At 33.2% G+C, this 17,794-nt stretch overlaps 3 protein-coding genes and 1 pseudogene across 3 annotated transcripts; 3 read left to right on the forward strand and 1 right to left on the reverse strand.

Annotated features, from left to right (window-relative positions):
• The first annotated feature begins 67 nt into the window (after window positions 1-67).
• Window positions 68-1,144, forward strand: LOC123915038 (annotated as a pseudogene).
• Window positions 1,145-3,134: 1,990 nt separating this feature from the next.
• On the forward strand, window positions 3,135-6,884 carry LOC123916342 (serine/threonine-protein kinase PEPKR2). Its single transcript, XM_045967780.1, has 4 exons — window positions 3,135-3,448; window positions 3,584-4,407; window positions 5,522-5,818; window positions 6,258-6,884. Exons 2-4 carry the CDS (start codon window positions 3,642-3,644, stop codon window positions 6,602-6,604), a joined length of 1,410 nt encoding a protein of 469 aa, XP_045823736.1. The 5' UTR covers window positions 3,135-3,448; window positions 3,584-3,641; the 3' UTR covers window positions 6,605-6,884.
• Window positions 6,885-10,999: 4,115 nt separating this feature from the next.
• LOC123918687 (bet1-like protein At1g29060) lies at window positions 11,000-13,853 on the reverse strand. The gene is made up of 4 exons (XM_045970805.1): window positions 13,651-13,853; window positions 13,407-13,530; window positions 12,453-12,509; window positions 11,000-11,558 (listed from the first exon to the last, which is right to left on the reverse strand). The coding sequence occupies exons 1-4, from the start codon at window positions 13,713-13,715 to the stop codon at window positions 11,397-11,399; spliced, it is 408 nt and encodes a 135-aa protein (XP_045826761.1). The 5' UTR covers window positions 13,716-13,853; the 3' UTR covers window positions 11,000-11,396.
• Window positions 13,854-16,363: 2,510 nt separating this feature from the next.
• On the forward strand, window positions 16,364-17,512 carry LOC123915039 (putative F-box protein At3g16210). Its single transcript, XM_045966196.1, has one exon. It carries the CDS (start codon window positions 16,364-16,366, stop codon window positions 17,510-17,512), a length of 1,149 nt encoding a protein of 382 aa, XP_045822152.1.
• The last annotated feature ends 282 nt before the right edge of the window (window positions 17,513-17,794 follow it).

A 17,794-nucleotide genomic window follows, 5' to 3' on the forward strand; every position in this document is an offset into this window, starting at 1 on the left:
AATAAAATAAGTACTGAATAAAATCAATCAATAATCCAAGATTGAACGGTCTACGACAGTGACATATATGAACTACATATACAATTTAAAGGTATGCACACCTCTTCAATCTTACTGTACGCCGACCTCTCGCTTTGACTGCGGGGATGTGACAGAATATGAGGATATTCCTAAAATAAATATGTAAATATTTGTAATGGTTATTATAGTGTAACGACTACCTTAATTATAGCCTAGAATCTCTCATGTACTCTGCAGTATTCATCTTATAGATTGAGTGAAACCAAAAGTTAAGAGAAGTAGAGAACCGTAAAACCATTGCATTGAAGCTTGCCTTAGGTCATATAAGGACTTGTTAAGCTTGCACACCATATTCTCCCCCTGTTATAGATACCCCATAGGTAATTTCATACAGATTTACTCAAATAGATTTCTATTTTATTCATGTCCAATTGTAAGAGGGACCAATTTTTTATAGCAGCAAGTGCAAGTAGGACTCTAGTTGTGGTTAACTTTGCAACAAGACTGAAGGTGTCCATAAAATCAACTTTCGTTTCAAATAATTTCTGCAAACTTTCAGGTACAAGAATCAATCAACTAAACAGTCATGGTCTGACTTCCATTATTCAATAGTATTAGTATCTATCGACTAATCTTTCTGTTTGTCGTATATAATACATCCATTTACTGTTTGTTTTTTCTGCAGAAAGCATACATGAATGAACCAATGCCTCAGAAAGAAGCTGCTCCCGGTCTTGCATACTTTCACATCCCATTGCCTGAATATGATACTTTTGATTCATCAAACTTCACAGGTGTGAAACAAGATATCATCGGCAATGCTTCTGTGAATTCTGGCTTTTTCACAACATTGGTTGAAGCAGGAGATGTGAAAGCTGTTTTTGTTGGCCATGATCACATCAACGACTTCTGTGTGGCAAGTTAACAAATTTAAATCTTTGTTTGGCTGGAGGGTTTGGGTATCATGCTTCTGGAAAAACTGGATGGTCAAGGAGATAGCTTGGAGAAAATGGAGAATGGTAAATGTGGACCTGTCAACTCCTCCATTACAACATGGAAATGCCTTGATGATCAAAATCTTACTGGAATTGATGCTTAGGTCTTATGGAGCAAGAATGTTTAATAGGACAAAAAGTTATAACTCTTAGAAGTTCAGAAAACATTCACAAATTATTTTATTTTCTTTATGCTTCAATTTATGTCTGTATTTAATTTCTATAGCTTCTAGTTTTATGTTAAAATGCAATACTAAAAATAAATGCAACATTTGGGCACAAATGCCAACTCCAAAGCTGCAGAAAATAGCAAATGAGAAAGAAAGAAAAAAAAATTGACACTTGGATGGATGCTAATCTGATTTCCATAGTTCTTCAGTCCTGCAAGAAAATGAACACCACCACCTTAAGTAATACTCTCTTGGAAAACATGTAAAACAATTAGGATATTACATGAGAAATGGGAATAAATGTTTGTATGTGTGTTAGTTCTTCAACTTGCGATATTGCATAACAGTGTTACTTATTAGCATATTAATTCATGTAAGTAAGTATCTATCAAAAACAAAAAATATAAAGAATTATGTCAAAAGGAAAAACTAAAAAAAGAAGAGAATAGAACAAAATACATGTCTTCGTCGACGCTGATGCCGCTTTTGACTATGTTTTCCATAGAGCCGACCAATCGCCATAAGTAATATTACTAAAAAAGAAAAAACGAGTACAAGATAAGTATAGGAAATTTTATATCGATAAATAGATAGGTTTCAAAATCCATATACAACAAATGGAAAAGTCAACAACAACAACATAATAAATAATAATAATAATAATAATAATAATAATAATAATAATAATAATAATAATAATAATAATAATAATAATAATAAGGAAGAGATGGATGGAGGAGCTCACCACCACCGGAGAAACGACTACTACGACGAGCCATTTTCACGGCAGTACGGAATATAGCCATGGAAGGAACATGCAAATCGAAGGAAAATTCGATGAAACATTTCCCAAATGCCCATCAAATTGAAGTTTATAGGTAAGATTGAGGCAGTGGGACAGTTGGAGTGATAGTCAAGAAAACTTGATGACTTGTGCACCAAGTCTTTCACCATATCAAATGTATTTATTGTCTTTATATATATATATATAGAAAACATTTTGTACTTGAAATTCCATGACTTTGGATATGTTCAATTTATTATGCACTGTATGTAAAATAATGGGTGTATCAACTTAATGAGTTTAAAAAATACTACGGTAGGAGTATTAATCATTTAAGTTATAATCAAGAAAAAAATTCATATTTTTATGTTAAACAGTGTCTGCGGCATTGTTTAAGTAAACAAATATACTAATTTTACATTAGAGTTTATGCGATCAACTTCTCAAAAATCTAAAAATATTATTTTGAATTTAAAATTTTCTTTTTAATTTACTTAATCAATATCCCGGGGCCCTTAACAAAATGTTAAAAATTCATATATTAGCATAACTCATTGTCCATCAGCACTACTAAATGATATACTAATTGAAACGTGAAGAAGGAATGTTAGTCCAAAGTGTGGACTGTGGACCCATTAGGTGTACTGTTGAAAAGCCCAAAAATTCAGGTGAGGTGATTGCTGTGTCACGTGAGTCAGCGTGTTTTGTCAGCTGTCTCCTTTTAACTCACGTGTCATACTACTCCGTCCCGTAATATAAGCAAAAAAAAAATTTCACACTTATTAAGAAAAGTAAAATATGATAATTTCAAGGTTGACTTTTTGTGTGTTTATTGAAATAAGTTTCATGGGAAGATGTAAAAACAGTTTTTATTGGTTATTGATTATGGGGAAAAGAAGAGAGAGTAAATTAAATAAAAATTTATCTTGAAAATGATAAAAATTAGTTTTTTTTGCTTATAATTTGGGACATGAAAAAGTTTTTTTTTTTTACTTATAATATGGGACGGCGGGAGTAATTAACGTGGGATTCACTCATCAATCATCACTCTCAACCAAACCAAAATATCTTCTTCATTCTCAAGCACCCCCATTTCCTTACCCTACTCTCTCCCTCACTCCATCATACCCCCCCCCCCCCCCCCCCCCCCCCCCCAACCAACATAAACACGACACGAACAAAAACAATACTATTAAGACTCTTCAGAGAAAAATATAAGAAAAAAGGAAAAGATATTTAGAGAGAGAAAGTGAGTGTGTGTGTGTGTGTGTTTGTTTCCGTGTTTTCTTCATATTCGCCCAACACATCACATTCACAAATCCTAATTCAAAGGGATTTCCCCCAAATCTTCGATCGGAGAATTTTAGGGTTTCTATTTCTCACCTGATTTTCCCCCAATTTTCTCCTTAATTCTTCCCAATTTCCCTTATGTTATTCCGATTTGTTACATTGCCGCCGCTTCCTTCGCGCCACTTCAGGTTCGTTACATAATTTCTCAATTGCGTACATTTCACTCACATTCCATTCAACATTTTTATTCTCAAACAATTATCTCTTTTTTTTTAGGGTTTTGTATAATTGATTGATAAAAATTTTTTCTTTTTTCTTTGTAGAAACAAATTCTGAAGTTTGTTTTACTGAGAATTTTGTGGTATTGTAAACCTAATTTTTATGATTATGAGGAAGAAAAGGAAAGGAAGTGAGACTGATGCATCTACGGATCTGGGTGGTGTTGTTTTACCTTTGGATCATGGTTCTGTTGCTTCGTCGATTTTGAAGTCTCATTATTCGTTAGAAGATTGTTGTAGATTGAAGAAAAGGTGTAAAGAAGATGATGCTAGTGAGTCTCGGGGTTCGTTTAAAAGTAGGCTTGCTGGCATTGCTACTGCTCCGCCTTGTGGAACTTCGTCTTTGATTACTTCGACTAGAGGTCTTAAGAGGAAGATAGGTTGTATTGATGTTGCTACTCAGATGGGTAGGAAGAAGAAGCTTGATGATGATTATGTTTCTGGTGAATCGATCGGGCAAGGAAAATTTGGATCGGTTTATTTGTGTAGGTCTAAGGTTAGTGGAGCTGAATATGCATGTAAAACTTTGAGAAAGGGGGAAGAGACGGTTCATCGAGAGGTTGAGATAATGCAACATTTGTCTGGACATTCTGGGGTTGTGACATTGCAAGCAGTTTATGAAGAAGCGGAAAGTTTTCATCTTGTCATGGAATTGTGCTCTGGGGGACGACTGATTGATCAAATGGTCAAGGACGGTCCGTATTCGGAACAGCGGGCTGCTAACATATTAAAGGAAGTTATGTTAGTCATCAAGTACTGCCATGACATGGGAGTTGTGCATAGAGATATCAAACCTGAGAACATTCTGCTCACAAAATCAGGAAAATTAAAGCTTGCAGATTTTGGACTCGCCATGAGAATTTCAGAAGGTAACTTGCAACCCCTGTTTGGATTTTTTTTTCCCTTTTATAGCCTGTCTTTTGTAAAAAAATCCAGTATATCTGCATGTGTTTATGTATTTTTGAGTGAACTTACTTTTTGTTATTTCCTATAACATTGTTAACAAAGTTTCTGAAGGTATTATTGATCACAATGAACTATCAACTGCAACTGCATTGATTTTGGAAGTGTTTGTTATTGGAACTTTTTCCAATTTCCATATATTCCATCTTTGCCTTTTTTTAATGTCATCATGTTTTTACAGGAGTAAAAAATGATGGGGGGGGGGGGGGGGGGGGGGGGGGGGTTCATTTTGCCATGACCAACTCTTGCAAGTTTTCTGTTTTCGCCTTCATCTGAAATGGAATGAAATTAAACACTCAAATCGGTCCTCCAGATGTCATTGTGGGCGCATTAGTTCTCCAACCCGTTTGTCAAAACGCATGCCCCAGATAGTAAACTGTAAAAGTAGATTAACCTCTTCGGCTCTTGCCTCATACTTGCTCCATCAAACTCTTCAACCCGTTTTTTTAAACACATGACCCATATAGTCCCTTAGGCTCCTGAGTCCTGACCATGAATTACCACCCGTCAATAGTACATTGTCATTTGACTCCTCCAAAAACATTATCTCCAAATTAGTCCCTCAAAGATACAACATTATCAGCAACTTGATCCTTTTCTATCACTACATCAGTCTTCCACACGGACAAATTTGGTGACTGTTGTATTTCCTTGAGGGGCTAATTTGGTGAAAACTTCTTTTATGAACTAGCGGAAGTAAAACTATAATATTTGGTATTAATTTGGTGACAACAGACTTTGAAGGGCTAATGTAGCAACATCTGAATCTTTGGAGGACTAAATTGAGGGTTTACTATTGTTCAATGTTTTGGTGGGTTGGGACTAGGTCATAGGGAAAATGCTTGTATGTGTTTGAACTTAACATATTCTTATGGTAGGTCAACATTGTCTTCATTTTATTGTAAGCAATTGCAAATTTTATTAACACGGTTACGGTTGACATGTTTTAATCCAATTCAGTTATCAGTCAAATATTATTTGTTAAAGCAATGTCTTATAAGATTTAAATTTGTATTTCAGGTCAAAACTTGACTGGATTGGCTGGAAGCCCTGCATATGTTGCCCCCGAAGTATTGTTGGGCAAATACTCTGAGAAGGTTGATATATGGAGTGCTGGAGTGCTCCTGCATGCTCTATTAGCTGGCTCTCTTCCATTTCAGGGAGATTCATTGGAAGCTGTTTTTGAGGCTATTAAGACTGTCAAATTAGATTTCCAAGCAGGGATGTGGGAATCAATTTCTAAACCTGCACGAGATCTTATTGGGAGAATGCTGACAAGGGATACTTCTGCAAGGATATCAGCTGATGAAGTACTAAGTAAGTTCATGATAGATTATGAAAATATGTTGTTGGATGCGTCCTGATTTAAGTTTTTCTTCCATTGAAATAATTAAAATAGATGATAAGCCCAAGTTCTTTATAGTTATCTTTTGTTGTTCCAACTCCCAAGGAATTTCAATAAATAGAAGATTTGCCAAGTTACAAACTTACAACAAGCTTTACTAATCAACCCTTCTGCACTGTTTGTGCTTATTTATCTTTTATTTTTTGGGTAGAACAGTGAATATGTTCATGATCTAGTATACTATCTGTTTCATTTCATGTTTCCTTTTGTATACCTATGATACTCTTTTCATGTTTCCTAAATACTTTTTTGAAAAGAAAAAAAAAATGACAGATAATTTATATTATTGTTTGATTGTTTTAAAGGTGTTTGCTTTGCATGTTATACTAATATTCAATCTTTCAATTTCAGGGCATCCATGGATTTTGTTCTACACCGCCCAATCAATGACAATGCTGCCCATCAAAACAAAATTGAAGAATCAAATTGGTTCCACAAGCAAACAGGTTGTCGCCGCACCAGAACCTAAGTTTGCTAGAAAGACGATAGATAATGGCTCACTTAGCGAGCTTTTATCTTCGGAAAGTTGCAATTCAGATGATCCAGATGAATGTGTGTTGATTGATGCACTTGCCACTGCAATTTCACATGTGAGGATATCTGAACCAAAGAGGAGCAGGTTGTGTAGTCCCACTGGTCCCATAGTTCAGCAAGGTTCATCTAACATGAAGGCTAACAACCTCTGTAAAGCATTTTGACATAACGACAGGCTGACACCACTACACACTGCCTTTATTATTTTAGCTGTTGGCAGAAGTGGATTTTTACTTGCTGACATCCCATGTTAGGTTGGCCTGGATCTTCTTGGAGTTCCTTTTTAGTGTAAGATATAATTGCAATTCTCTTTTTTGTCCTATTTCACGTTAACCCAATAATAGTTTGACTGACAAGTGAAATAATTGTACAGCCTATGTAAATAGCAAGTTAATCTATTGCTTCCATGTTCTTGAGAAATAGAATGTGAGTGATTTCAGTTAATGTTCATTTCAAGATTTTAGCTCATTTTGAGTAGGAATTTTAGGGTAGTTAATTAGGGAAATTTGTATTTAAAGCTTTTTACCTCGCCACACCTGATCCCTAAAGTCCTCTAATTTACCCTCTCATTTCCATATACACTACTTGAATGCGACATTTTAACCATGGTGGTTACCTATGATTAATGGAGAGAAGAGGAAAAGAGATGTGAAAGCGAGTTGCAAGAGAATGGCTCAAAAGTTGCAAATTTTAACTTCCAAGTTGAAAACTTAAAATCAATTTTGGAGGCAAAATTAATTTCATTTAAGAGCAATCAATCAAACATGTCAAAATTAATTTTACACTTCTAAAATTTGCTTACTACAAACATGGAACTAAACATAAACATAAGCTAGAGATATTTTGTGGTAGAATAATGATACACTTTTTAATAAATTTTTCAATACATTAGTGTTAAATTTGGTGGATAACAAAATCCCATTGAACTTGCGGATGAGAATCATCCTACACAAAGCCACTAAATTTTATCAACTTCATTTCAAATTATCTCGTGAATCTTAGCATACTGGATATGGTAGTAGGAAATCGTGATGAGAAATGACAATAGACTTGGAGAAAGTGATTCTACTTGTCAAACTTAAACATTGTTACTTTTAAAGTTTACTCTAAATTTTATTCACAAGATGATTAAAAATAAAATGGCTTCTCGATCTCCATCTTAGAGTAAGGTATTTTAAGATGATTAAAATGGTCTCTCAAACTCAATCCTGGAGTAAAGTATTTTAATATGAAAAAAAATCTAAATAAAAAGTATTTTAATTGAATGGAATGACCATGACCGTAAAAAGAAAAAAGAATTCGATACCAAATTCTCAATTACTGAATTTGAGGTTTTGGTTCTTTTCTAAATTAAGGCTCAAGTGTCTGCTCAAACTCTCGACTCAATTCAAACTATGTGCTGTAAAATTTTCTCGCGAAGTTTAGTATCAACGTTCTTGAAAAAAAAAAAAAAAAAAAAAAAATTGTTTATCATTTGCCCAGAAGCTTGAAGATTGACACAATGAGCTTGTTCAATAAATATTTTTGCAAATAAAAAAAGAAAATGATATTTTTGCAAACCACGCACGCAAAGGAATCCAATACAGTATTTATCTTTTACCTTATCCACTATCATGTGAGACAACCGATATTTATCTTTTACCTTATCATGGGTGTGGTTATGGTGCATAAGCCTAAACTTATGCACCATGCATAAACTTACTTCCTACATCCACCATATTTGCTTCATACACCAAAAGTCAACCAAATGTCAGCTCAAGCCCAAAATTAGGCAATCCATTACTCGCGCCCCCCCCCATATACTACCTCATTACTTGCGACCCCACTTTGCTTAGCGCACCCCCCAGTTTTTTTTTCCTTTTTCTCCTAGATTTCTTGTGAGCCCCCAATTTTTTTTTCCTCCCCTAGATTTCTAGCGCGCCCCCAATTTTTTTCCCTCCTCCAAACTTCTAGCGCACCCCTCCCCAAAATTTCTAGTGCGCCCCCCGTTTCCAATTAGATAATAATTTTTGTTCCTTTGAAGTATATATTATAAAAATCCATTTTTAATTAATTTTCGTCATACACCCCCTCGAAGCCCAACATAATAACGAATGGTTCATGTATATATAAAGCATACTTGTCAAACATACAATTTAATTTTAAGTTTTATCAATCATAATCACAATATAAATAAAATTTCATACATTAATTACATATATATATATATATATATATATATATCGATTTTTCTTTACAATAAAAAAATGATCGAATCCAATATCTCATGCATACTATCCAAATTTTTTTCAACTAAACTAACCCTAATTGCTTTATATGATTTTTTGCTTTATGTAGCATTGTTTTGTAAAATGGTTATGTGATGTTTTGCTTAATAACAATCGTTTCAGTGTATAACATCTTGGCACTAATGCCCATATGAAACCATTTAACTAAAATAATGGTTTCAATGTATAACGCTATGAAACCATTTAACTAGACTAATGGTTTCAGTGTATAACATCTTGAAACCAAATAACAAGACTAATGGTTTTAGTGTATAACGCTATGAAACCATTTAACTAGTATAATGGTTTCAGTGTATAACAGTATGAAACCATTTAACTAGACAAATGGTTTCAGTGTATAACATCTTGAAACCAATTAAAAGGACTAATGGTTTCAATGTATAACATCGTGGCACTAATGCTCATATAAAACCATTTAAATATAATAATGGTTTCAGTGTATAACAGTATCAAACCATTTAACTAGACAAATGGTTTCAGTGTATAACATCTTGAAACCAATTAACAAGACTAATTATTTCAGTGTATAACATCTTGACACTAATGCTCATATAAAACCATTTAACTATAATAATAGTTTCGGTGTATAACGCCATGAAACCATTTAACTAGACTAATGGTTTCAGTGTATAACGGTATGAAACCATTTTTGCTGTGGAATGGTTTCAAATAGTTGTTCTCCAAAAACATATTTAACCCTTAATAAAAATTGTGAAATAAATTTAAATTTTTAAGACGATATAAAACCGAAGAGAGTGAGGTATCCCCAACCGTTCCAAATAATTCAAAATACCCTAAATAAAATTTTGGGAAAATTTTATTAATATCTTATATTTATAAAAGCATATTTACCTCATTTAAATAACTAAAAATAGTTTCAGGTCTCAGAAAAATACCAAGCTGGTCCCAAAATTCTCAGAAAATTATTTACTATTTTTATGTAAAAATAATATAAAAAAATTGGAGTCTCCTTGGCACCGCACGCGCCCCCACGCGCCGCCAGTGAGAGTGGGCGTGGACGCGCGTCACTGTTCATCATCTTCCTCACCCATTTTCTGCAGAAACGGGTCACGACGACCCGGTTCGTCGACCCGGTTCGTTCTCCCTCAATAATCAACGAAACTCGACGTTCTTTATACCGTTTTGATCGTCGTTCGATTTTATGAATATTTCCGGTATTAGTTTTCGAAATCGGTGATCGAATCGCATGTAAAATGTGGCCGAAATTGAGCAAGCAAAAATAGAAAGTTCTTCAGTTATGATTATTACATGTGTAAAATCATCTGATGGCTGTGAATGACTTATGCACCATACATAAGAAAAGGCTTATGTATATTAACTTTTGCCCCTTATCAACTATCATGTGAGACAATTTGGGTCTGTTTGTTTTAGATTTAAGAAAATGATTTTTTTTTTTTTGTATTTTTTAAAATAGATTTTCTAAAATCGTTTTTCAAAATATTACAAGTTTTTTTATATTCGTTTTTTTCTAAATTTAAACATTAATTTTGACATCATATAACATAAACACACATTATTGAAGATCAAAACATAGTCAAAATCACAATTTTTTTCAAAATGTTGTATTTCAAAAATAATTTTTATGAAAATCTATTTGAAATAGCTTCAAAATTAAATAATTTTTTGAAATTTTGATATCCAAAAAAAGTTTCAATAAAATGATCAAATACCTAAAATAACATTTTAAGAATAACTATTCAAACCAAATTTTCATTTGAAGCTTTTATAAAAAGCTTCTTTGTAAAAAAAATTTATACAAAATTATTTAATACTATAAGAATCTATTTTCAAAAAATCTATAACAAACAGGTCATTTATCTATAAAAAAGGACGAAAAAAGGTAAGGGGAAAGATAGTTTCATTGCCTAATTCTTCTAGAGGGTTAGGCTACGTTGAGAAAAATGAAAACGAAGATGATGCAGACAATGGGAGAAGAGAAGAGAGATGCTCTTACTCTCTTTACAAAATGGTAAAAACATAAAGGAGTAACTTGTCTATTTAGATCTATATATTGTCATGTTGTCTAGTGTTAATGTAATCTCATAAGTATCATTTTGGTGGCTTAATCTCATAAGTATCATAATTTATGTTAAGTATAATAATGAATTCATCCTACGATGAAACAAGAATTAAAAAGAAATGCACGCAAGATTCAAATGTGATCTCATAAGTATTATATAATTTTCAGCAGATTATTATAGAAAGTGAAGAAATCTCTATGTCATTAGGATGATTGAAGAAAGGAGTTAGTTGTTCAAATCATTTTCATATAATTGCATGATATTACAGTTTTATATCAACAGTTGATTAAAATAAATCCCTTCAAATAGCATGAGTAGTAGGTCCTCCAAGCAGAATAAGAGATTGGATTCTCTGCCTTGGAAATTTTCAGTGGATTCTCTTCAAATAACCCTCTTTTATGCTATATATTCTAAAAAATCTCTCAACAGATTAAAGTTTGACATGTATACGACTTTGCAAACTACTAAACACCACATTATGTTTTTTCTTCACACAAAACCACAGAAAGTAAATTACAAACCTTTTATGTACAACAAAAGTAGGCATCATTGTGAGACATTTAAAGAAGGACTTGGGGGTGAAATCTTGTCAACTACAACACTGAAGAAGTAGACCCTGTGAAGCCTCATTTTCTGGACATTTTCGACCAAAGATACACAATCAAGAAACAAATTAATGCGAAAGTGATCACATGAACAATATGGTTTGCACCATTTCGCACGATGCTCCTGTTCAATCTTCTTAAATTATTCTTCACCCCAGCTTGAGCCTTTGCCATTGTCATTTGCTGTATTAAAATATATAATAGCAAAGCATTAATACAGGTGTACATTTTTTTCTTTTCTGAAAAGGAAACGATGTACCAACTACAAATCAATATTCAACAATAACTAGCCAAAACATTTTTCCTCTGTATTCATTTTCTGAAGCAGTGACTCCTTCTAATATAAATACTATAAAACACAGTTCTCATCAATTTAATTCATCTTCATATATAAATACTACAAAACAATGGACAAAGTTCTCATCAATTTAATTCATCTTCATATGCAAAACCATAAATTATTAATACAATCCAAGATAATAATCATAAAGTAATGAAGACCAATTGCTAGGGGGCCAAAGCTTCATTTAACTAAAGTTGAGTTTGAAGTGAAGTTATTTATGTTTGGATGTTTTTACTCTAAAAGCCAAGTTTGACGTAAAACTTGATTGAAAATATGCAAAACCATAAAGCACTACTTGTAATCCGAGCTCTAACCTAACCATCCTAAGGGAAGATCCGATGATAGATGGTCAAAATTTCATCTGGATTCAAGTTTTACATAGAGGCCCACCAGATATCATAAATGGCTAAAGTAGACAAAAAAGGATGTTTCTTTAGTTTTTTGTACAATGTAATTATCTTCTTTTTATAAATCACAGGATAAGTCACAGCATTAGCGGCATGACTTTCGCAATTCAACTTCAAGTTTTACGACCCTTAACATCATAAGAAACTGACCCTAAGTTTCTGATTGAGAAAATTCAACATCTAAAGAATTAAAATTTGGATGGTAAAGCCATTTTGCTGGCATCACAAAGCAAGCAACTCTAGTCACATGTATTCTTTTCTCCAGCTAATTCAAATGTGTGAGTAAGTGTGTTTAGAATAATATAAGTTATCCAATAAATGACGTACCAGCTCTTCCAGAAAATCTTTTTGAGACTTGACTTCTGTACCAATCTCTTCAGCAACCTGCACAGTAGAAATGTTCAAAGTTACTACTATATGATTACATCAAGAATCAGAAACGAAAACATCAGAAACGAAAACAGGAGGAATAAAACACGAGCCTCTGAACCTGATATGGTTTCATCAAACTAATTCTAACAAGAGAAAATATGAGCAACTAAAAATTCAACAATAAGTCAAGCTGCTAAGACTCTATAAACTCAGTTGGAAGTATTGCTTAAAGCAGCAGGCATGCAAGCATCAGATAACATATTGATTCTATCCACTATACAATTTAAAGATACTGGATTTTCCGTTATTTAAATTGCATATCTCCAAACCCACTTGGGTTGGTGCATTGGTATTGGCTTGGGACCTGGGAGTGTGCTCCTCTTGAGGTCTGAGGTTCGATTCTCTCTGGCGCCAATTTGGGTGGGCTAATTTAGCTTCTTCAAAAAAAACTTCCATATCTCCATCACTTGTATTGATTTATCATTTAATGAATGAGTGTAAACACGATTCACCTATCCAATTATAAAGTTTGTAGTGGCCAAACTCATTTTAACAACCAAGTGATGAACTCAAGTGGTTAATGAGTTCACCCTAAGACAAAACGTTCTGGAGAATCCAGGGAGGAACAATTCTCAGCCCAGACTTTATTTACCCTGCGGCCGAACTTTGTATTACAAGAGTCCCCTTCCTCCGGAACCAGAGGGTTAAGGTTAACAACAAAAAAACCCCTTCATATTTTAACAAGCACATACAAGATCAGTTTAACTATATAATTCCTTTTTTTCTTTCTTGGGATAAAAACTGTGAACCAAATCATTCTCTCACATAGTATAACCTAAAAATCAAAATTTAAAAATGAAGAATTCTACAGTGTGCATAAATAGGAAAATTGGGGACAATGTACATTACATTTCTCAATCTTTTAACTTGGCCAAAAAGACCTGTGATTTCATCGTCCAAATCCCCTACGGGATCAATACGCAATTGAATTTCATCAGAGGATGCAGCAGCGGTTCTTGTGCTAAGTCCCTCACTGCAATTCAAAATCTCAATTCAATTGATTTGAAATTGTTTGTGATCATAATTGTGAATGGGAATAATTGAAATTCAATTGAAGGAATCTACGAAATATAAAAAGATAGAATGGTGTTACCTTGATCGGAAAGGGGCAGCAGCACCGCCGTAATAGGATCCACCCCTGGACGAATTCGACGACATTGAAATTGAAGAAAACCCTTTGAATTGAATTTTAGGGTTTGGTTATCTTTGCTTCGCTTGAATTTTAGGGAAATGAAATTCTTAATTCAACAATTTGATCGATTTCAAAACGAATTACTCTGTTTGATGTTTATTTATTTATTTATTTCCAGGAAGCAACAAAAATGTTAAAAAAACGCGTGGTAATGGAATTTAGGATTTCGTCGAAAGTGTAAAATAATTTTATATTGTTAATCAATACAAATCATATTTTTCGTCACATCACCTCACTTCACCCTATTTTTTTGACATGATATGGTAAAATGATGGTTATTTATTAGACAATGGTATAAAACTATTTTACACCGTCGGTGCATATCAATTAAACTCATTTAGGATTACGATTTTTATTTTATTTGTTGGTCAAGAATTAGGATTTTTATGTACGTAGACATGGTTTGATTATTTTATTTTTAAATCAAAGTTATTCTCTGCGCGCAACTGGAGAGACTAATCCCCTCGAGGTAACCGAGATCCATTTAAGGGATTGATTTCTTCCAACGAATGTTTTTACATACGCATTAGTCAGGGATTGAACCTAGGACCAAATGATTAAGGGACTCAGGTATCTACCACATCTGTCACACTATGTTGGTGGTTTGATTATTTTTTAGTCTCCTACATTTTTAAACATGCGTTCAATAATAATATATCAACATATTATGTATTGTGTATAACAATATAAACGTGATGTGCTTTGTCAAAAAAAAAATGATGTATCACATTCATTAAATGATGTGGCAACACATCATTTGATGCATGTGTAAAAAAACTTACACCGAAAGTGCACAATAATTAAACTATAGGTTAATTTATCTCAAAAAAAATATCACTAACTATTTGAATTTTATTTGTGTGAGTAACGAAAATTTATTGAATTAGTCGCACGTTCTCAACATGACATGCTAAAATTTTAATATCAATGGATTAAATGGTTATCTATATTGTAACCAAAAAAAGAAAAGGTTATCTATTTATCCATATTTAAGATTTTAATCAATTAATTGTTGCTTATTAACGTTAGACTTGGTAGGAAAACCACAGATCGATTTTCGCAACTTCGATTGGGAGTTGGTAGAAACCACTTGATGTCAAAGTGAATCCTTGGATTAGATTAAACGGTACAATATGACAGATATTGATGGCAGGGACGGATTCAAGGGGTGGCAAGGGTGGGCTTTGGCCCCTCCCTCCCACCCCTAATGTTGTATATACTATGTATTTAAAGTTGTTTAACACATAATTATTATTAATAGACTATAATTTCTATGTATAATCATAGTGTAAATTAATTCTGATAAATAAATCAATGTAAAATAGTTTTATATTGGTATAATTTGATCCCTATTTATATAAATTACAATTAAATTTTATGTAATATTTATTAAAAAAATGGTCAGCCTCCGTTTGGTTAGTTTCTGGATCTGTCCCTGATTGATGGTGAAAACAAAACAAAAAATGGTCATCTAAAGTTTATTTTATTGGATAATAACGTTACAAGGTGTAAAGTTATAATTCAGCGATTATTATTTTAACAAGTTTGTGATTTGTTACGGTGTGTCTATAATAATATTTACATTTGATTTATGAATTAGTAAAGAACTTATATTAAAAGAGACTGATCATCATATTAACGACATACTTGTTTCAAGTTTACTAAAGATGTTTTTCTCCCGACCCCCGTGATTTTTTTATACTCCCAATATTCTAATTTTGTCCTTGTAGAAAAATTCGGTTCGCAGAAATCGAATTTTTTCTAGTGCAAATTAAGAGTAAAATTCATTTTTTAGAAACTGAAATTTGTTTTCAAGGCAAAAAAAAAACTTCAGTTTCTACAAATACTGGGCAAAATTGAAAATTCAGGGATATAAAAGAAACACTGGGTCGAAGGAGAAAACATCTTTACTAAATATCAAAAACTTATTTCTTATGAGCTTCGGCCCGTTGAATACAAAACAAAACAAAAAAAACTCATTTCTCAATAAAGCACTCAACCACTGCTTGAAAAATTAGTTTATTTTGGTGAAATTTACATTCAATTTGCAACACGAACCAACGTAATTTTATTTTTTTTAAAGTAGTTCGATGGCTAGAAATTTCACTCTTATGGTGGATAAGTGGCACGACTGGGTTCGAACCTCAACCCCTGTATATATAACGCAATGTCCTTACCAACTGAGTTAAGTTAACGGGATGAACCAACGTAATTTCTCACAAGTAAAATGAAAAAATGATTAATAATAAAATCTCGAAATATTTAATGAATCAATATTTATAAAATTCAAATATTTATGATTTTTTACTGAGCTGTCAGTCAGGTAGGTCGTCCGTTGTTTTAAATTCGATCATTGACAACATTCAAAGAATGGTATAATCTCATATTGTTTAAGATGAGAAATTAATTGAAAAAGAACAATTATTTGAAAATATATTTTAAAGCAATATTTATATTAAAATTTCATATTTATGATGAATTTATTTATTTATAAAATTCTTTGCAACTTTTATTTTCTCATATGCAACACTAAAGTAATCGTATTTTATAATTGCACGGTATCCACAACCCCCCTTGTTCAAACAAAAATCATACGAAGGAGTTGGAGAAATTCATGGCTTCAAAGGATATCAAGGTTAGTAACCATATTCCCAATGATCTCGCATTCTCTATTTTGTCAAAACTTCCTATTGTTTCTATCAAGCGATTTTCTTGTGTACACAAATCATGGGCTCTTTTATTTCAAAACCCTAATTTCTTGAGCGCGGTCGGCAAAAATTTCATATCACAATATAATTCTTTCTACGATGATACATGTCTTATGCTAAAGCGGACCCAAGGTTATGATAACCGTTGTGTATTTGATATGCTTTCTGGCGAGAGATTTGAGAATCGGGTGAGATTGGATTTGCCACTTCCATTCCAAGATGATGACACATGTATTCAAATTTTGGGTTCTAGTATTAATGGAATTATTTGTCTCTACCAAGAAGGAGATCACAGTAAAATAGTATTATGGAAACCAACCGCTAAGGAATTCACGATCATTCCTTCCGATAATGTTAATTATCTTCCTTATTCCACAACTCTTACTAAAACTCATGGATTTGGCTATGATAGTGTTAGTGATGACTACAAGGTGATTCGACATGCAACGCTTTTTGAACGGGACACCGACTCTCGATCCCGCAATTACCTTGAAGGTTATCGACTATATATATCAAAAAGTGTTGGGAAATTTTGGGAGATTTATAGTATGAGAAGTAACTCTTGGAGAAAACTGGATATTGATATGCCTCTTCGTATTAATGAAAGTGTTGTTGTGTACATGAATGGAATGTGTCATTGGTGGGGAATTAAAGTCGGTAAAGAATATGTGGTGTCATTTGATTTGAGCAATGACGTATTCCTTACAACCCCCACACCTTTGGATATGTGTGACAATTCAAACTTAGGAATGGTTGAGAGACATCTGGTTGTATTGAATATGTCCATTTCTCTTATATCAAATTATGCAATGAATACAACTTTTCACATATCAGTTTTAGGTCAACTTGGTGTTAGGGAATCGTGGACTAAATTGTTCATTGTTGGACCTTTACTTGGAGTTGAGCATCCTATTGGAGTAGGGAAAAGGGGCAATATATTCTTTAGAAAAGAAAATTATAAATTGGCATATTTAGATCTAAGTACTGAAATTATCGAGGAGATTGGTATTCAAGGAGAATCACATTTTTGCCAAATAGTGATCTATAAATCATGAGGAAGATCTTGTCTAATTTGGAAGAATAAACTATTAATTGTTTGGTTGCCCACGAAAGTAAACCTGGTTACTCGAGGTGTCTTATCTTCCACAGTTCACTCTTGCGTTTTTGGATGTGGAGCAGCCGAGTCAGCCCATCATTTATTCATCTCCTGCAGTACCGTTGGTTCTATTTGGGATTTAGTGCGCTCGTGGATTGGTATTCCTTTGGTGGATTTCACTACTCTGCGCGACCATTTTGTTCAGTTTGCATCTTCAGCAGGTGGATCTCGCGCACGTCGA

This window comes from Trifolium pratense, linkage group LG3 (assembly GCF_020283565.1).
Source record: "Trifolium pratense cultivar HEN17-A07 linkage group LG3, ARS_RC_1.1, whole genome shotgun sequence".
Classification (NCBI taxonomy): domain Eukaryota; kingdom Viridiplantae; phylum Streptophyta; class Magnoliopsida; order Fabales; family Fabaceae; genus Trifolium; species Trifolium pratense.